We start from the raw sequence: 21,004 nt of genomic DNA, 5'->3' as shown, positions 1-21,004 counted from the left end.
CCATAAAACCCTAATTCCCCATTGAAAAACTAAAAACACCCTTCATGAAACATTGATGTGAAACATTGATATGAAGCTGCCAGTTTTAAAAGCAAACACAAATCAGCTGCCACTTGTCATTATCCAGAAATTCAAATTTAGGACCCCTAAGGGGACGTTTCACAAAGGTGGCACCAAACAGCTACTTTAATACATCACTAAGCAGTCCACAAAGCTCAAAATATCAGCTCAGCAAATACATGCTAAAGAATTTGAGTAATGTAATTCAAGAGCACTGCAGGCTCCATGGAAATATGAGTGAACTTAATACCAGGTACCTCTCTGTGGTCACCTTCACTTATCATTCTTATCATGTGTCACACTCCATTATCTCCTGGTAGACCAGGACACAGAGTTTTGAACTGGACTTCCACTCATTTTAGAGCCAACCAATTCAAAGGCAGTTTCAGTGCATGATTTGTAGACTGTTCACTCAAATACACACTGCTGTAAAACAGGATCATTGGCATTAATTACTTTCAGTATAAACCTTTTTGTTGAAGAATATAAAATTCTGACTGAAGTTACAAAATATTTTTTCCAGATTCAGTTTGAAGTATAAAATAACCAGCACAATTTGGATGCCACTGAATCAAAATTTTTTTTAAAAAAATATGAATTACTGAATGTGTAAAGAGAAACTCTTTGAAGTTAGTCACGTGGCCAAATAAATAGTTTTTAAATCAGCTGCACAAGGATGTCTATACATTATACACCATTCTATAGAGACTGACATAATAATTTCATTAGAGTATCAAGATTAGATATAAAGCTACTTTTCCCACCTTACCAGTTGCTCACTTTGTGAAACCAAAGTACTAAGTAGACATTTTTAAGGCTGCAGACTTGAGCAAACACTGTCAAAATGCCTTTTAACAAATCTGCATGGTTTCCAAAGAGAAATGAAAGGTGATCTACTACCTGCTTGAGGAGCTATTACATTTCTCAACAGCAAGTATTGCCAGGTTTCCCACCCACTACACAAGCTCTCCTCATGGTCCCTATCAGAACTCTGGTGGTCAACACAAAGAGTTTTGATTTACTTTTGAAGAATTATGTTTTTGTCAGGTGCTTACAATATGTGCTCACGTGAAAGCTGGGTAAATCACAACCCTTACTTTAACCCACAGCATCACAGCAACCTAAGCAAATATTACGCTGCAAAAATTGCTTTCCCTAGATTTTTTTTTTTTTTAATCCCCATCTTCTTAAAGCACCAGCATTCCTCCAAACAACAAAACCCCACAGAAACCTCATCCCACTGCGAGAATCAACTTCTTCCACCGAGACAAACCTGCAGAGGTGTCAGCAGCCCTTCCCCGCCTCCATTCCTCCCCCCGCCACTGGGGAAGCCGAGGCAGCAGAGACACTGGGACACGCCAGCTTTACACCCCACAGCACTGCAGCAGCAGCAGCAGCTGATCCCCGGGGTTTTCCAGTCCGTCGGACTGTTACCTCCCTTAACATCGCTGCCACGGGACACACGCTGCACACCTCTTGTTACTACACGCACACAGAAACTGTTGCCAGGTTATGGAGAGCGTCTCTCCTCCACCCTTTGAAGCTGCAGGAAAAACAACAAAAAAAAAAAAAAAAAAAAAAAACCAAACCAAAACAGAAAAGCAAGCAGATTTGGGGCTTTGGCAGGGAAATGGCCCCTCCAGACAAAGTCTCGGCGCTGGCGTTAAGCGATTACCCCACACGGCAGAGGAGTCGCTGAGCTGCACCCACACTGCCAGGAACAGAGTAGGAATTATTACTTGCCCTTAAATGTCACCTCAAGTTTTTTTTTTTTTCAGCTACACACCCTTGCAATACCTCTGCAGCAACTCAAGTCCTCCCCTAGCAAGCAAAAAATTTCGCCCTGCCAAAGGCCCTGCTCCAGAAGTGAAAGAAAGACCAAGCTTACATTTTGGGTCTTCTTGCTTTACAACCAGTCTCAGCCATGTAATGTCTGATGTCATTGGAGTACCAGTATGTGGAAGAACTCTGGGAATTGTAGGATTTCCTCCGTTGTGCAATAGCTGCCAGGCACCCAGGGGATGCAGGACTCCTCAGCCCTGGGAAGTGTCTCCCTTGCAGGGAATGTCTCAGAAATAGAGCTGAACTGCTTTATTTAGGTAGAAAAATGCTGCTCGGGTGGGAAGGAAGTGTGGGGAAAGTTTTGAAATGCACTTTCCACTGCTTCCCATGCAATGAAGTAATTTCTAAGTAATTATTCTTGGGTGACTATACACCTCCAAAGCCACTGAGATACAATCAGGAAGCACAACCCAGTGAGGAAATGTTAATCTCTATAATAAAAAATAAAATGTATGTATAACAGCACAAGGGTTTTTATGACAAGCTCATCATCTCTTGTACCTCTGGAGTATTGCTATCACCATGTGAAAAAATACAGGAATTAATGTTTTTTGTAGCTGCCACTGAAAGGTACTCACTGAAAGCCATCAGTTGGCTTCCCTCAGCTTGCACAGTGAACAAATCAAGCCCTCTGTTTCCTGGAGCAAGAATTCAAAATAACTTTATTTAAATGTTTTAGACCATGATAAAATGCAGTGCCTGTCTTACCTTCTCCCCACTTGAGTCAAGTATCTCAGTGACATTGTATCACTTTTACACATTGTTCCTTATTATTTTCTCACAATTCTTTGCCTTAACTCTGATGAGGAACCCTGATTGTTCCCTCACATTACCATTTCTATATGATACAAAAAGAATGAAAAAATATAATTAATTATATTATTAAACTGATTAAGAAATTCAGAGAAAATGGAGCAGAGGCATTGTCATCTTTTTGAAAACAAAAAAACCAAGAAAAAATAATACAATTTAGTTGCTGGGAAATATAGCTCATCAGCAGCCAACTGTTATTACACTCTTGAGACTAGAAAAGAAAGTGCTAACATGTTCCAACTAAATTAAAAAAAAAAACAAAAAAACAAAACAAAAGCCAAGCCCTCAAGTTCTCCTTCAACATACACTTAAGTCATCCGAGTTAAACCTAAAATTGTGCTGTTCACTCTGAACATTAAATTGTCCCCAAATCCATCTTTTCAGAAAAACAAAACAAACTTAAAAAAAGGAGTGGGGGAAAAAAAAAACCAAACAAATTCCTCCAAAGTTTTCTTCTGTTCCTAAGATAAGGTATCAGCCCCTTGTTCTGCAAAGTCCTTCCCTCACAGCTCCCACTGTAAACTTTCCAGTGTAAGCACTCCTAAAACACTGCAGAGTTCCATGCAGCCTGTATCCTTCCCCAAATCTTATGTGTAATTGACACAGCAGTTAAGAAAAAATGAGGTCACCCCTCCCTAAAAACGTCAGTCCTTGTTTACATTATTGTATTTACATTGTTAATATATATATTTAATTCCCCCCCCCCCCCTGTTTCTCTCCATAAGGCTGTCATGGCACTCAGAAACAGTGACTGTCCTCCTCCAGCTCCTACAAAACTTGATGTAAGCACAATTTGGGAATTACAACATATATAAACCTGACACCAAAGCTTTTATACCCACTTCCACATTTAGGTTTTTGGAACAACCTGTGCTGCTGAGAGTATGGATTGAATTCAAGTGTGTCAAGAAAAAACAAACTAGAAAAACCCAAAACAAAAAATTAAGATATGAGACCATGCTCTGAGGAGATATTAAAGAAGCTCAAAAAGCCCAAGCATTTCCAGTGTTAAGGCAGCACATGACTAAGGTACAGGCACTAATTTTAGTGATATGAGTAGAACACAACAGTGTCAAATAGACCAAGAGCAGAATTTCACACTTGTTTGGCCTGGGGGAGAGAGAGGGGAGGAGAAGAAATCCAGACACGAATCCATGAAAATAGTTCAGGCATAAATTATTTCCTCTAGCTTGAGAACAGTGTGTTACAGAAAGAAACAAGACAGACTCTTCTGAAGGGCTGAGAGTTTATGTTAAAGCAAAATACTGCACAGGCAACCGGTTGAGAAAGGTTTTGAAGCTAAAAAAATGTAGCATTTCTCATTGCTGCTATCCAGCAAAAGCTGATCCCAACAATATTCTCAAAGCTCAAAGTAGCACTAGCTATTACACCCTACTCTGCAAGTACCATGCAAAATACCCCCAGTGCCTGTGCAAAACTTGTGAACAGAGCGTGGCTTCAGCACAGGAACAAGGGGACCAAAGTTGCCAAATCCTCCTCCTGCCCTGAACGTGTTTGTAGGAAAAGCACCACAGGCTGCGAATAACATTGTGACTCTCACCTGGGCAGTATTCAGACGCCCCCCTGAAGATTCCAAAGGTTTCAACAACACGTTAGGAGCGGGCAAAGATACTCAAAATATAAATAGAAAGCTACAAATATTTGTAAGGAGTTTGAAAGCTGGCCAACTTCAAGTGTGAACATGCACAGACACAACCTCCTGGCGTCAGTCTGGCCACAGACCACACTGTGAATTCATTTGAGGAACAATACCTTTAAAATAGCAGGTTGCAGGGATTTTAATAACTCAGTGGAACATCTGTTTATACAATAAATTGAAGTATCAGCAGTCACTCTTCCCGACTCCTCACCACACCAAGACAACCTTTTCTTTTTTTCTTTTTTTTTTTTTTTGGCTTTTTCCTATGACAGGAAATGTAGAAACCTTAACAATGAACTCAAAAGATTGCTTCCAGCAGAAGAAAAAAAAAAAAAAAAGGAGGGGGGAAGAAAGGGGACAAAGGAAGAAGGGGCAGGGGAAGAAGGGGCAAAAGAAACCTTTTTCCTGAAACCAAACATCTCTATGTATTCCCCTCCACAGCCCCTGACAGTGACTCCTGGCTTACCCTACTGGTATTTCAGTCTGTAGCCTTCACAGGTCTTTTCTGCTATCTCACCGTGCAGAAACATCCCTTATTTTCGGTATCTTAACACCGCTCACGGCTCTTTTAACTTCGGAGCGCACACAGACCTCTGACAGAGCGCATATGACAAGTGGAAGAGGAAGATAACCTTGTACTTTCGCAGAGAGGTCCTTTATTTTCACGGCCCTGCTCTACCAGCAACCACTGGGCTTCCCGTCTCTCCCAGAGAGCCCAAGAAACCCGCGGCAGCCCCGGAGGCCGCTTCCTCCTTCCTTTCCAGAGGAGCCAAGCGCCTCACAACCACCTCCCCCCGCTCACCCCCTCAGCTCCGGGGGCCGCTGTCATTCCTGGTAAACGGGGCGGCAGCTCTGACGCCTCACCTCTGCCCGGGGAGCCTCGTCAGGCCGAAGGGCCGGAGGCTGAGGAGTGCCCGCCACCATCTTATGGCTGTGAGGGGACGGGGCGGTACGCGGGCAGCGCCGTCTCAGCCCTCACACCCCACCCCACCCCCCCCCCCCGGCGGCCGTTGGAACCGCCCCAACGGCAGCGCTGGCGGCAGCTGAGGCGGGAAGGAGCGCGGAGTTAACGGGAGGGCGGGTGGGAGAAACCACTGAGGGGGAAAGGAGGGGGGAGCTGGGGGAGAGGGGTGAGAGCGGGAAAGTGAGGCGGCGAGGGGGGAAACTGAGGCAGTGAGGGGGAAACTGAGGAAATGAGGGGAAACTGGCAGTGAGGGGGAACTGAGGAAGTGAGGGGAAACTGAGGCAGTGAGGGGAAACTGAGGAAGTGAGGGGAAACTGAGGAAATGAGGGGAAACTGGGGGCAGTGAGGGGGAACTGAGGAAGTGAAGGGAAACAGGAAATGAGGGGAAACTGGGGCAGTGAGGGGGAACTGAGGCAGCAAAAGGGAACTGGGGCAGTGAGGGGGAAACTGAAGAAATGAGGGGAAACTGGCAGTGAGGGGGAACTGAGGAAGTGAGGGGGAACTGAGGAAGTGAAGGGAAACTGAGGAAATGAGGGGAAACTGGGGCAGTGAGGGGGAACTGAGGAAGTGAGGGGAAACTGAGGCAGTGAGGGGAAACTGAGGAAGTGAGGGGAAACTGAGGAAATGAGGGGAAACTGGGGGCAGTGAGGGGGAACTGAGGAAGTGAAGGGAAACAGGAAATGAGGGGAAACTGGGGCAGTGAGGGGGAACTGAGGCAGCAAAAGGGAACTGGGGCAGTGAGGGGGAAACTGAAGAAATGAGGGGAAACTGGCAGTGAGGGGGAACTGAGGAAGTGAGGGGGAACTGAGGAAGTGAAGGGAAACTGAGGAAATGAGGGGAAACTGGGGCAGTGAGGGGGAACTGAGGAAGTGAGGGGAAACTGAGGAAACGAGGGGAAACTGAGGCAGTGAGGGGGAACTGAGGCAGCAAAAGGGAACTGGGGCAGTGAGGGGAAACTGAGGAAACGAGGGGAAACAGGCAGTGAGGGGGAACTGAGGAAATGAGGGGAAACTTGAGGCAGTGAAGGGAAACTGAAGAAGCAAGGGGATCAGTTATGAAGCGTGCTGCTGAGAACCTTTCAGCTGACACGGTCAGCAGGTGCGGAGTTATTCACGGTGGTTTTGTTTCCCCACTGCACTTCGTTCTGTCCCAGCTTGGCTGAAGGGGATTTGTTCTGTCATGGGTCCAAACACCCTGAAAAAACCAACCCAAGAGCCTGGCCCTCCAGCTCCAGCTCACAGTTGGCAAGGAGAAACTGAGGCAGCAAGAAGGAACTGGGGCAGTGAGGGGGAACAGGCAATGAAGGAGGACAGAGGCAGTGAGGGGAAACTCAGTGGGCAAGGGGAAACTGAGGCAGTGAGAGGAAAGAGGCGGCGAGGGGGACAGAGGCAGTGAGAGGGAACTGAGGAAGTGAGGGGGAACTCAGTTGGCAAAGGGAAACTGAGGCAGCAAGAAGGAACAGGGGCAGTGAGGGGGAACTGAGGCAATGAAGGGGGGTGGAGGTAGTGAGGGGAAACTGAGGCAGTGAGAGGGAACTGAGGAAGTGAGGGGGAATGGAGGCAGTGAGAGGAAAGAGGCGGCAAAGGGGGATGGAGGTAGTGAGGGGAAACAGGCAGCAAGAAGGAACTGAGGAGGTGAGGGGGGACAGGCAGTGAGGAGGGACAGAAGCAGTAAGGGGAAACTGAGGCAGCAATGGGGAACTGAGGAAGCGAGGGGAAACTGAGGCAGCAATGGGGAACTGAAGCAGTGAGGGAAAACACTCAGAGAAAGGGGATCAGGGCAGGGATCTCCGCTCAGAGAGCAGGGCCCCCACTTTCCATCTGTGTTTGTTCTGAGACAAGCACCTGAGCACCTGACAGCTCCTCTGCTGAGGAGAGCTCGAAACCCTGACAGAATCCCACCATGAAAGCATCTTGTTGGGGCAGCAGAGGGGCTGTGTGGGCCTGGTGCCAGCGTTTTATTTCTCAGCATTCCCTCCTTTCTGCAGAAATCAGTTTTGAAGTGTGCTGCTGAGAACCTTTCAGCTGACACGGTCAGCAGGTGGGGGGTTATTCACGGTGGCTTTGGTTCCCCACTGCACTTCGTTCTGTCCCAGCTTGGCTGAAGGGGATTTGTTCTGTCATGGGTCCAAACACCCTGAAAAAACAACCCAAAGCCTGGCCCTCCAGCCCCAGCTCACCCAGCAACAGCCCTTAAAGATAGAGCAGGCTGTGAAGGAGAAGAGAAACACAAGGCAGCATGGATTGGGGCTGCCTTCTCCAATTTCTGCCACATCCTTCTTTCAGAAGTGATCTGAAAAATCAACCTGTGAGCGTGTACTTTGTGTCTAAGCACCCGCATTTGTAACCTGCAGCTGCTGGCAACAGAAAAAGCCTTTCACATAACGTTCAGAATACAAAAGGAAAGTGTGTGACCCTAAAAAAAAAAAATGTACTGCTTCCTCAAACAGAAGAAATGTGTTTATTCAGGCTGTGTGCCTACCAGTACAATATAATTGTTCTGAGGAGACTTTGCACAATGGGTGGCAGAGGAAAAGCTGCTTCTGGAAAAGCAGCACCAACACGGGCAGCACAGTTCTGCCTTTGTCACATTTGGAGGATCCAGAAGGGGCAAAGCACTGCAGTTTCATTTATTTTTTTCCAGCAGAAAGACTTCATTAGTGATCTCCAACCTGACACAGGAGGTGACAAACAGTGTAAGATGAATTTCTTGCTAGCGAGCTGCCTGAAAAAAAAAAGTGTTCTGTTGTGCATCTTCAAGCAAGGTAAATAAAGAGCAGCATCTCTTTCAGAAAAGTCACATTTGAGTTACTGATACAAGAAACTTTTAATGACATATTCCACAAGCTTATTTTGCAGCAAGCATAAAGCGTTTTAACCAACCTGAGCGTTTTTCACAGATAAATTCCTTTCACAGCAACAGTGACACTGAAACAGTAGCAGAATGTGCTTTGGACGTTTTTTGTTACAAATATTAATGCCAGAGGTTGGTTGTTTTGGGGTTTTTTTTGTCAGAACGGGATCTAACCGGCTCATCTCACATTATTTTAAGAGCAGGGGTGGGATGGATTTATCTCAACACAAAAATCCACGTAAAATGCTGCAGGCTGATAGGGTGAGGAGGAAGTCAGCTGGATGGCCTTGGGGGTGTAAAGAAAAACACCCCAGGAGCGAGAAAAACCGTGAAGACAGAATAGCAGCCAGGAGCCACAAAACAGGGAGGAAGAAAAGCTGAAGTACTGGGCTGCTCTGAAACCCCCCCAGGGGATGGTGGATGGAGGGATCGGCAGCTTAGGGATGGAGCCAGGATGGGTTTTTGTAGGAAGGGTACAGAGAGCTCTCAGAACAAGCTGAGGAAGCAGGGAGAGAGAGGAATGTGGTCAAAATCCTCCCTCATGAACAGCAGGATAAGCCAAGAGCAGATTTAACCCCTTCTCCAGGGACTGCAGCTTAAGGAGCAAAGGTCTGAGATCCGGAGGTGCTGTCCCTTCACCAGCTCTGTGGAAGGACCGAGGTAACCCCTGTCAAAAGCTTGGGGAAAACACAGAGGAATTTTCTACAAGATGACACAGCAAAGATGTTGATGCCAAAAATAATAATAATAATTTAAAAATATATAAAATCCACCCTTCAACTGTTGTTGGCAACTGGAGGGAGAGTGCTTCTGGTAAGAGATTATTCTGACAAGCATCAGAAAGTCAATACAACAGCCACCCTCAGGGCACGAAATTATGCACTTTTCTTTCTGCAAAATAACCCTTTCCTCTCTGAAAGGATCACTTGAGGGATGGAAGGATGCATGACCGAGGTCAGGAGTGGCAGAGAGTTGGCTGTGCTCCCTCTGTGGATGCTGAACCAGGGGACTGGGATGTTGGAGAGCTTTCCCACCAGGGAATGCTTATTAAAATAAGGTCTGAAGTGTGCATTACAGGGAATTCCTCTTCCTGAACACAATGAGGACTCAGGGTGGTGGGGGAAAAAGCAGCAATTTTAAGAAGCTCGATGCAATTTTGCAGTGAACACTTCAAGCCTGGGTATGTCCTATGCAGAGGAAGAGCAGCACGCTCTCCATTAAAAAAACAATCAAAAAAAAGAGCAAAAACAAAAAAAAAACTACATTCCAATACCACAGAATGGTTATTCTGAACAGAAATATTCAGTGCACACGACAGGGAAACTCCTGTTCCCATTACTCACTTCACTCTAAACACACACCCCACCCGACACAGAGCCTCTTCTGAAATAAATCCCAGGAATTTCCCTCAGGAAAAGGTGCACATCCCTGCAGTGCAGCTCTCTCCAGGCTCAGCAGATCATCCTCCTGGATCTCCACCGCTGTTCCTGCTGTTGCAGTCCCGAAGAAGCTTGTAACACCCCCAGCCCATCAGACACCACAAACAACAGCTGAAGGCAGAGTCTCCTCCTCAACATCATCACACAAAATAGATCCTTAATAAGGCAAAAGTGCCCGTGGCTCCTCATTTATTTACTGGCATTTTTTGGCCACCACTCGGGTGTGCTTGCAGTGAGCTTCACTTTATCACCTGCTATATTTAGGCAGAGTGGTTCAGTGATATTAGCTAACCTCAGCAAAGCCAGACCAAGTTCACCTTCTCCAGCCCGGAACTTGCCAACTGATTTTCCAGATTCAGTTAAGATCTCAGCACCCTCGGGAATGCTGTCCTTGGGAAGAGGAGCTGGGAAATGGACTGGCAGCAGACGTTTACGGATGACACCCATGTGGTGTGTCCTGGCTGTCAGCTCCTGCCCAATGTAGCAGCCTTTGGTAAAGCTGATGCCATTCATGAAGGCCAGGTTGGATTCCAAGGGGAGGGCTACTCCAGGAGGGAGATCTTTCACACCTTCAGGAATTCCTAGGAAAACAACGTAAAGCCGACAGGTAAATGTGGTAGGATCTTCAATATTTAAGATTTCCTGAATATTCCTCCACAGTACAGCACGGTTTGTCTAGGGCAACGAGGCCTAGGGCAACTGGGCTGGTGAAGGGACTGGAGCACAGATCCTATGAGGAGAGGCTGAGGGAGCTGGGGGTGTTGAGGCTGGAGAAGAGGAGGCTCAGGGGAGACCTCATCACTCTCTCCAACTCCCTGAAAGGAGGTTGGAGCCAGGGGGGGGTTGGGCTCTTTTCCCAGGCAACTCTCAGCAAGACAAGAGGGCACAAGAGGTCTCAAGTTGTGCCAGGGGAGGTTTAGGTTGGACATTAGAAAGAATTTCTTTCCAGAGAGGGTGATCAGACATTGGAATGGGCTGCCCAGGGAAGGGGTGGATTCTCCATCCCTGGAGATATTTCAAAAGAGCCTGGATGTGGCACTCAGTGCCATGGGCTGGGAACCACGGGGGGAGTGGATCAAGGGTTGGACTTGATGATCTCTGAGGTCCCTTCCAACCCAGCCCATTCTAGGATTCTGTGATTCTATGACTCATGACCAAGGTGTTTTTCTAAACCAGACAGACTCAGGTTTAAGCAGAGGACCCTCCTCTTCCAGGCTGACAATTAATTTAATCCCACTGTGTGCATGGACAAGGTAAAATCTATGGATTTGGGAGCAGGCAGAGGGTTGAGACCCCTCTCAGATCAATCATCCACCTTGGCCTCTGAGTTAACTCTGCAAATCCAGTCAGACATTTTTAGGACATTAGGGTGTTTCCTCTTCCTTCCTTAGCAACAAGGAAAACTGACTGTGTGTAATCCCAAAAAAACCAAAATGACTCAGACCACAGAAGTTTCTCTCTAAGAAAATGAACAATTCTTGCTTTCTTTTGCTGTAACCATTCCTGACCCACTGCCCTATAATCTGAGTAATAGGAAACTGTACTCAAATATTGATTCTGCCACCAGACAGAATGATAAATACCAGATCACTTTTACCCTCAAAGTAGCAAAAAACACCTGTACTTATTAACAGGTTATACACTCGCAGACATTCCAATCATTTATAATTTATTCCTCTATCTTATACCACCATATGGACACTGATAATAAGATTGAAGTGCATTAACACATAAATAAACGTTCCAAACCCCACAACAGTGTAAGAAGAAGATTTGGCTTTACCTTGCTTATACCTGTGCCTGTGATAATCCTGAATATTTCCAATATGACTCCCGGGGATAATCTCTGAGAGATTTGCTCCTTTCCTTGTAACCAGTCTCCAGCCCATGATTTCTGTTCTGGGGTCAGGAGTTAAGATCAGTGCTTGGTCTGCACATTTACTGAGAGAACCAGCAATGTCTCCAGCCTGCTCCCCGGGGATGACAGCCCACAAAGAGAGGTCAAGGCAAGGGGCAATGTTTACTTTCCTCCGGATCTTGTAGAGCTTCAGATGTTTTTGTATGGCATCCAGCACACCGCTGTCACACTCCAGCAGGATGTGTGGCTCTTCATCTGCCCTCTCGTGAAGCCTAAAAAAAGCAACAACTCTGAGGTCAGAAAAAAACCAAACTCCTGCAGCAGTGGAAGCCGACACATTTTTATCTTGATCCTGGTGAGGATCCAGAAATCTGGGGAATTTCACCAAAAACTGATGGTGCACACAAGAGCAGAACTCACTCCCCTCTAGGGACTGAACTTCTTCAGCCACCTGAAAGACTGAGACCTGGGGCTGTTTAGCTTTGAGAAAAGGAGGTTGAGAGGGGATCTTATAAATGTCTATAAATATCTGAGGGGTGGGGGGCAAGAGGAAGAGGCCAATCCCTTTTCAGTGGTGCCCACTGACAGGGCAAAGAATAATGGGTTGAAAAGAGAACATAAGAAGGTCCAGCTTAAAATGAGGAGAAACTTCTTGGCTGTGAGGGTGAGGGAGCCCTGGCCCAGGCTGCCCAGAGAGGTTGTGGAGTCTCCTTCTCTGGAGAATTTCCAAACCCACCTGGATGTATTCTGTGTGCCCTGCCCTGGGGGATCCTGCTGGGGCAGGGAAGTTAGATGGGATGTTTGTCTCAGGTATGGCCCAAATTCCCCCCGAGGGCTGCTTTAAAAATATTATCATTATGATTTTCTGCTTTTTCAGCACTGGTGAGGCTGTACCTTGAAACCTGGGGGCAGTTTTGGTCCCCCCACTACAAGAAGGACATTGAGGGGCTGAAGAGTGTCCAGAGAAGGGAATGGAGCTGGGGAAGGGTCTGGAGCACAAATCAGGAGCAGCTGAGGGAGCTGGGGGTGTTGATCCTGGAGCAGAGGAGGCTCAGGGGAGACCTTCTGGCTCTCTGCAACCCCCTGAGAGGAGGTTGGAGCCAAGGGGGGTCGGGCTCTGCTCCCAAGGAAGAAGTGATGGGACAAGAGGAACTTTTGGCCTCAAGCTGTGCCAGGGGAGGTTTAGGTTGGGGCTGGGGAACAATTTCTCCCTGGAAAGGGTTCTCAGGGCCTGGCTCAGGGATGAATCCCATCATCCGTGAGGAGTTTCCAAGCTCTGGAGATGTGGTGCTGAGGGACACGGGGCAGCAGTGTCCTTGTCTGGGTGAACAGTCTTGATGACTCCATCATCTTTGCCTAGAAAAGCTGGGGAGGGACTTTTTAGGATGTCAGGTAGGGATAGGACATGTGGGAATGGTTTCAAACTAGAGGAGGGGAGAATTAGACTGGATGTTAGGAAGTTCTTCCCCACGAGGGTGGTGAGACCCTGGCACAGGTTGCCCAGAGAGGTGGTGGAAGCCCCATCCCTGGAAGTTTTTAAAGCCAGGCTGGACAGGGCTCTGAGCAACCTGGGCTGGTGGGAGGTGTCCCTGCCCATGGCAGGGGGGTTGCAACGAAATTATCTTAAAGGCCCCTTCCAACCCTAAAAATTCTATGATTCTATAAAAGCTCTTTTCCAACAAAAAGAAATAAAAATAAAATAAAAATAAATTATATTCCTCTACTTTTCTGCCTCATTCACAGCGCGACGCGGCCGCTGACAGGAACGCCTCGCGCACCCAGGAGCCCGCCAAGCCCGCGCGCCCCCGTTTCCATGGCAACAGCCCCCCCAACCCCAACCCCCCCCCTTCCTCCCCAGTGGTCTCGCCCATCCCCCTCCTCTCCGCTTGGTCTCACCTGTATGCGATGACGTCATAGAGACAGCGGCCCTGCACGTTCAGCGCATGCGCGTAGAGCGCCCGTGGCGGGGCCGGTGCTGAGGCGGCGTCCCCGGGCAGCAGCCGCGTGACGTCATTGGTGAGCAGGCCCTGCAGGAAAACGGCGGCCTCGGCCCCGCGCACCTCCAGCACCGCCCGCCTCACCGGGAAGCAGGCGGCCGAACCGCTGCCCCCGCCCCGCCACAGCCGCCGCAGCCCGGGCAAGGGCAGGGTCGTCGCTGTAGTTGTTACCGCCGCCCCCGCTGCTCCCGCCCTCACCAACATGGCGGCGGCGCTGTCAGGAGGTGCTGCCGCTCGCTGCTGCCGCCGCCGCCGCCGCCATCTTGTGTGTGTCGCCGGGGACAGCGACACCTACCGGCCGGGAGGGGGAGCCGGCGGCTCCGCCCCTTCCCCCGCGGCAGCGATCGGAGGGGGAGGGGGGGGAACGGGGAGAGGGCGGGGGCTGAGGAGGAGGAACCGCCCCATGAACCCACCCCATGAACCCACTCACTGAACTCACCCCCTGGCCCCCACCCCATGGCACCCACCCACTGAGCCCACGACCTGAACCCTCCCCATTAACCCACTGCATGGCACCCATCCCATGGCACCCACCCTATGAGCCCACCCCATGAACCCACCCCATGGCACCCACCCCATGAATGCACCCCATGGCACCCACCCCATGGTACTCACCCACTGAGCCCACCCAGTGAATCCACCCCATGGCACCCATCCACTGAGCCCACCCCATGGCACCCACCCCGTGGTACCCATCCCATGAACCCACCCCCTGAACCCACCCCATAGCACCCATCCCATGGTACCCACCCACTGAGCCCACCCCATGGTAACCACCATTTTATTATTATAATATTGTTTTATAACAATTATTGTTATTTATTATATTATATATTATATATTATATACTATATGTTATATGTTATATGTTATATGTTATATGTTATGTATTATATATAATTATATATTATATATTATATATATTATTAATTTTTATTATTATATTGTTTTATAATAATTATTGTTATTTATTATGTTATATATTATATATTATATGTTATATGTTACATATTATATATGTTATATGTTAATGTTATATATTAATATATAATTTATTATTATTATTATTATTTTACCACTTCCTACAGCTTTTATTCTTTTTTTTCCCCCTCTGGATTTTCTTTTCTTTAAATTATGCTGCCATTAAAGTAAGATTTAAACATTCCAGTGGTCAGAAAATAGTTCAGTGGATTAAACTGCCCCAGGGAATGGTTTGAGGAAAGCCCCAGCCTGGTCAGAGTCTTCAATGCTGAGTCTGGAGGAACCCTGACTGTTTTACCTAAAAGCTCCTCACTGTTTTACCTAAAAATTCAGGACCTCAAACCTCTTTGGAAGCACCAGGTGATTCCCAGAGCTTTCCAAGAAATTAATTTGGTTGACATTGGGAGATTCTTCTCTCTCCTCCACATCCATCACTCGACACCCTTTGGATGAGCTTGGAATGACTTTAAAATTCCCCAGCACAGCAGGATCCAATCCTCCTGCCTCTCCTCATCGCAGGAATATTGCACTTGGATGATCCAACCCCACGGGATTTATACCCTGGGGACTGAGTGATGTCCCCTCCCCTGTTGGTACCCACGTTTGGGGCTGAGCTGCTGGGATTTATGGCACTGCCTGGATTTTGATGTGTTTAAAGCTCCCAGATATGGCCATGGACCCTCTCCTGCCTCCCCCCTGAAGCCACAATCTCAGCTCAGAAGCTGAACAGAAAGAAAAACGTGGGAAAAAAAGGAACCTGTGTCCTCATTTCTCTGTGTCTGTATTTGGAAGGACATTTAGGAGCATCACTGCCCCTGTGCCCAGCCCTGGGGAGGCCACAGCTTGAGTCCTGTGTCCAGTTCTGGGCCCCTCAGCTCAGGAAGGAGATTGAGGTGCTGGAGCAGGTCCAGAGAAGAGCAAGGAGGCTGGGAAGGGATCCAGCACAAGTCCTGTGAGGAAGGGCTGAGGGAGCTGGGGGTGTTGAGGCTGGAGAAGAGGAGGCTCAGGGGAGACCTCATCACTCTCTACAACTCCCTGAAAGGAGGTTGGAGCCAGGGGGGGGTTGGGCTCTTTTCCCAGGCAACTCTCAGCAAGACAAGAGGGCACAAGAGGTCTCAAGTTGTGCCAGGGGAGGTTTAGGTTGGACATTAGAAAGAATTTCTTTACTGAGAGGGTGATCAGGCATTGGAATGGGCTGCCCAGGGAAGGGGTGGATTCTCCATCCCTGGAGATATTTCAAAAGAGCCTGGATGTGGCACTCAGTGCCATGGGCTGGGAACCACGGGGGGAGTGGATCAAGGGTTGGACTTGATGATCTCTGAGGTCCCTTCCAACCCAGCCCATTCTAGGATTCTATGATTCTAGGATCACAACACCTCAGTGCTGAGCAGGGTTGGGAAGGGGGGATTTGATTCTGAAATGCAAATTCTCTGGGATGCTCAGCTGGCTCCTGACAGCCTGTGGGATAAATCACCTAAAGGCCCAGAGGGAAAACTGCCCTCTCCTATATGGAATTCATCTACCAGGTGTGGAGATCTTTGTAGGTGGTGGAGATGAAAAATCAAACAACACTTTCAGGCCGTTTCATTTCACCCTGAAGCCTCAGTGTGAAATGAATCTCATCAGCTGCACCTAAGAAGTTGCCTCTTCCCTTCCTGGCATTTATTCACCCAGAAATCCTGGGATGCAGGAACAGAAGCAGAGACAGAGGGTCCAGGGAGGGGATTCCCCCCCTCTGCTCTGCTCTGCTGAGCCCCCCCTGCAGTGCTGGGTCCAGTTCTGGAGTCCCCAAGAGCAGAAGGACACAGAGCTCCTGGAAGGTGTCCAGAGCAGAGCCACTGAAATGCTCAGAGGGCTGAGCAGCTCCCTGGGAAGCCAGGCTGAGGGATTGGGGTTGTTCAGCCTGGGGAAGAGGAGGCTCCCAGGTGAGCTCAGAGCAACCTTCCAATATCTGAAGGGGCTCCAAGAAAGCTGGGGGAGGGCTTTGGACACGGGGGGGTAGGGAGAGGACAAGGGAAATGGGTTAAAACTTGGAGAGAAAGGGGAGATTGAGGTTGGACATGGGGGAGAAAATCTTTAATTTGAGGCTGGTGAGACCCTGGCATAGGTTGCCCAGGGAATTTGTGGCTGCCCCATCCCTGGAAATGTTGAAGGTTGGATGGGGCTGGGAGCAACCTGGGCTGGTGGGAGGTGTCCCTGCCCATGCACTGGGGTTGGAATGAGATGATTTTTAAGGTCCCTTCCAACCCAACCCATTTTCTGATTCTGTGACACTGTGAACTCATCTGCACCAAGCAGACACAGCTGTGCTACCTCCCTGCAGCCACCCCAGTGGGTTAACATTGTTATAACAAACTCATTTTCTCCAGCATTTTTTTCTTTCCTCAGGTTACTGAGCATCACCTCTCATCCAGGAGCACATATGAGCTGCAATTATCCCACCCCAAGCCCATGCATGAAATTCTCCCTGGGATGAGCTCCAGGAGGTCAGGCAGAGGCTGCAGTAAAACCACAGCAGCATTTCTGTCCCAGGGGAAAAGATCCCGCGGGTTTTCAAGGGGAAAAGAGGGCTCGTGATTGGCCCTGGAAATGCAAAACCCAGGGGAGATGGGGGGGAAATTGCAAGGACAAGAGGCTGGAGGTAGAAGAAAAGTGGCAGCTGAGTTGGCAAGGTGTGAGTCTGTTCACCAAAGGGGCTGAAAATGAAGGTAAAGCTGTTAATTAATTAGCATTGCCCTGGAGGTAGTCAAGAGCCAGAGAGATGCTGGTGAGAGGAATTCTGTCTGCAGCCTGGAGCAGCTGATGGAAAAGATGAGGCTTGTGATCCCAGAGTGTTCTGCAGCCTGACTTGCCAAAAAAATGGAGTTTGGTTTTTTTTGTAATTCTGTGTTTTCATAGAATCCTAGAATCCTAGAATTGGCTGGGTTGGAAGGGACCTCGGAGATCATCAAGTCCAACCCTTGATCCACTCCCCCTGCAGTTCCCAGCCCATGGCACTGAGTGCCACATCCAGGCTCTTTTGAAATATCTCCAGGGATGGAGAATCCACCCCTTCCCTGGGCAGCCCATTCCAATGCCTGATCACCCTCTCCCTGAAGAAATTCTTTCTAATGTCCAACCTAAACCTCCCCTGGCACAACTTGAGACCTCTTGTGCCCTCTTGTCTTGCTGAGAGTTGCCTGGGAAAAGAGCCCAACCCCCCCCTGGCTCCAACCTCCTTTCAGGGAGTTGGAGAGAGTGATGAGGTCTCCCCTGAGCCTCCTCTTCTCCAGCCTCAACACCCCCAGCTCCCTCAGCCCTTCCTCACAGGACTTGTGCTGGATCCCTTCCCAGCCTCCTTGCTCTTCTCTGGACCTGCTCCAGCACCTCAATCTCCTTCCTGAGCTGAGGGGCCCAGAACTGGACACAGGACTCAAGCTGTGGCCTCACCAGAGCTGAGCACAGGGGCAGGTCTCACAGTACAGGCAGGTGGAGGTGGCTTTTGCCTTCAACCTTCTCCTGAGCTTTGGGCTCCAAGGCCCCATCACCCTCTGGCTCTGCCCTCCCTCCCTCAGCACTGTCCCCACCCTGCTCTCAGCAATGAGGAGGTGACCTGGGGAAAAGGGGTGAGGCTGCTCCTCACTCACTGACACTGCTGACAGTCACCTGGGCCAGCAGAGCAGGAGCTGGCTGGGAGGGATGGATGGATGGATGGATGGATGGTTGGGAGGGATGGATGGATGGATGGATGGATGGATGGATGGATGGATGGAAGAACGGCAGGAAGGGATGGATAGCAGGGAGGGATGGATGGATGGATGGCAGGGATGGATGGAAGGGATGGATGGAGGGATGGATGGAGGGATGGATGGAAGAATGGAAGGGAGGGAGGAAGGGAGGGAGAGTGGGAGGGAGGGAAGGAGGGAGGGAGGGAGGGAGGGAGGGAGGGAGGGATGGATGGATAAATGGATAAATGGATAAATGGATAAATGGATGGATGGATGGATGGATGGATGGCTGGGAGGGAGGGAGGGAGGGATGAAGGCTGCTCGTGAGGAAGACACACCACCAGCTTTGTTCCTGTCTGAGGTTGCCCAGGGATGTGGTTGAGATGTTCAAGGTGAGGCTCGAGGATGCTCTGAGCACCCTGATCTGGGTGAGGGTGTCCCTGCATCCAGGGGGTTGGACTGGGTGACCTTTAGAGGTCACTTCCACCCCAAATTATTCTGTGATTCTATGACTCTGGCCAGCACCAGCTCAACCATCCATAGATGACCATCTACATGTGATAAAGTCTGGGACCAACCCAGCAGCATGGATGAGTTCACCTCCTTCCTCAGACCTTGCTGCTTTGAAGCCCACCTCGTTTTTTAGTAAATTTTTTTTGTTTCTTGTGGGTATTTTTTTTAGCACTGCAAAAGAGGTGACCTACAGGGCCAAAGTTCTTCTGACTTCTGACCTTCCTTGTGGGCTTCTCAAGAGGATCCTGAGCTTCCCGTGGTGGAAGCTGGTCCTGCTGGTGCCAAAGAAGATTTAAAGATACCACATCTCCCAGAGAAACAGAGAAAAACTTGGTTCTGTCCTTAAATTTTTTCCTGAGGGCTCTGGGGTTATGTGTGGCCGTGCCTGTGATGGGAGGAGCAATGATCTGAGGTGGGGTTTCTCCCAAGTGCTTTCCCATCATTTGCTGATTTGAATCATCAGTTCCTCCCAGATTTTGCAGAGATTTCCTGCTCCTGAGGCTAAAGATTTCCCTCAGCAGTTTCAGCTCCGTGCCTGAAGGAACTGGAGGCAGTGATTCATCAGGGAGACAACACATCCCAAACAACTGGAAGGTCAACTGCTTCTTAAGGCAAAAATATTTTGCAGTGATTCATAGCCAGATCTGGGAAAATGGAGCTCTTAGCATGGCCAAAAGAGGCAAATATAAGATAGAGAAGAATTTCTTCTCAGGAACTTCTCAGGAAAACAGCACACGCTTTATATATGGTAACAAAATGTAAGTTTTATTCCATTTTATTAGTAATGGCTGTGGAATAACCAGTTGAAGAGCTGGACTGATGCATCACCCTCTTTTGACCAGTGTTTCATATTCAAACTGCAGTCCAGATGTAACATTTACACTGAAAAATACTCACAGGTTCCACCTCAGACTCCAAAAAAAAAAAAAAAATGTCCAGTACAAATACAGTTAGTACATAAAAAAAAAAACAAACCCAAACAGCAACAGTGACAAAAAAAAAATTAAGATCCCAGAAACTTCATAACAGCACAGACTGGTTATGGCCTTGAGTTAAGTTCAAGTATTTCCCAGTGGAATGCAACACAAGCAACAAGGTAATCTGGCTTTTATGTGGGGCATTCCTGGCCCTGAATGGTAAGAAGAGAAACAGAAGTGTGGGCACTTTATCCAGCCAAGTTTAGCAAGAGAGAGTCAGCAGTTTAGTTCAGCTGCAAAGCTAAACCTGCCTTGTGTGTGTTCACAAAACCTGCCAAGGAAAAATCAAAAAGCAAAGCACTCACTGTATTACTGGAATTTCTTCCCTACCTGTCACCCAAATGAAATTCTTGGAGGGTTTGTGACAGTTGTGATGGGGGGTTGGCTGATGGATGTTCTGATTTTAGCCTTTTCTACCCCAATCTGCCAGAATAAAAGGGGACCTTTTGCTCCTGCCCCTGAAAAGAATCCTCCTCCAAGGATGGAGATGCTGATGTGTGTTGGTCACCCCTGTGACTCAGTGGGAAGCCACAATATCCTAAAGGCTTTAGAGGCCAAGGAGTGGAGGAGGAAGGGGGGAAAGGAGCAATTTGGTGGATGAAATAATAAGCTTTTATATTTCCAGGGCTGCCTGACTCCTGCTGGGTGGCTCAGGTGGGATCTGGGAGAACTGGGATGTCTCAGGGTCAGAGGAGTCCTCCAGGCTGGCTGGGACTTTGCAAGCAATTCCCATCTCTCCCAGGCATCCCGGGACACTGGAGCAGTCCTGCTGGGAACTTGGTCTTTGTGCTTCTGTCAAAATCCTTGGAAAACCTGAGAAATCAGCTCCCATTCACAAAGCCCTCTGTGGAAGGAAGGGTTTCCAGCCTGACTGATGATCAGGGCTGGCTGGAAGGATGGCTCTGAGAGTGCTTACCCTGCCCAACCAGGAGCTTGTATTGATCACCCAAGAGTCTGCCCTGGCTCTGGCACTTGTCAATATTGCAATTATTGGCTCTGACTATGGAAAACAGAGTGTGTGTGTTCAGTGTGCTGGTGGCACCAGCCAAGAGGAGGCTTCAGCATCACCAAAAGCTCCCCTGGTGCACTGAGTCTGTGCTGTGACAATAAGGAAAAGGCCACCTGGAGGAGGGTAGGAAGGTCCTGGCTTTCCAAGCACAAATCTGCAGGGAAGAACAAATCCCCCTGCCTGCAGAAGATGGGGGTTTGGAGGGGATCAGGGTGCTGGATGGGTGCACGAAGAGAAAAGTGAAAAGGTGGCCCAAGGACCACTGGGATGGGATGACATGGACCAACTGGTGGTGGCTCAAAGACACCCAGGAATACTGTGATGGAAAAGT

General features: G+C 48.7%; 2 protein-coding genes across 5 annotated transcripts in view; both read right to left on the bottom strand.

The window, feature by feature from the left end:
- LOC139791980 (meiosis-specific coiled-coil domain-containing protein MEIOC-like) overlaps positions 1-5,401 on the bottom strand; it is a 30,115-nt gene extending 24,714 nt beyond the window's left edge. Inside the window, exon 1 of one of the 4 annotated variants that reach the window (XM_071734577.1) lies at positions 5,178-5,401. The gene's annotated coding sequence lies outside the window, so the exon portion shown is untranslated. Of the gene's footprint in view, positions 1-1,333; positions 1,613-1,948; positions 2,205-5,177 lie in introns of those variants that run through there. The other 3 variants (XM_071734576.1, XM_071734579.1, XM_071734578.1) reach the window with 3 other exon arrangements.
- Positions 5,402-7,780: 2,379 nt separating this feature from the next.
- IBA57 (iron-sulfur cluster assembly factor IBA57) lies at positions 7,781-13,799 on the bottom strand. Its single transcript, XM_071734549.1, has 3 exons — positions 13,386-13,799; positions 11,415-11,761; positions 7,781-10,212 (listed from the first exon to the last, which is right to left on the bottom strand). Exons 1-3 carry the CDS (start codon positions 13,688-13,690, stop codon positions 9,821-9,823), a joined length of 1,044 nt encoding a protein of 347 aa, XP_071590650.1. The 5' UTR covers positions 13,691-13,799; the 3' UTR covers positions 7,781-9,820.
- Positions 13,800-21,004: the final 7,205 nt, after the last annotated feature.

This window comes from Heliangelus exortis, chromosome 2, assembly GCF_036169615.1.
Source record: "Heliangelus exortis chromosome 2, bHelExo1.hap1, whole genome shotgun sequence".
Classification (NCBI taxonomy): Eukaryota; Metazoa; Chordata; class Aves; order Apodiformes; family Trochilidae; genus Heliangelus; species Heliangelus exortis.
This window is presented reverse-complemented; position numbering and strand designations above follow the sequence as displayed.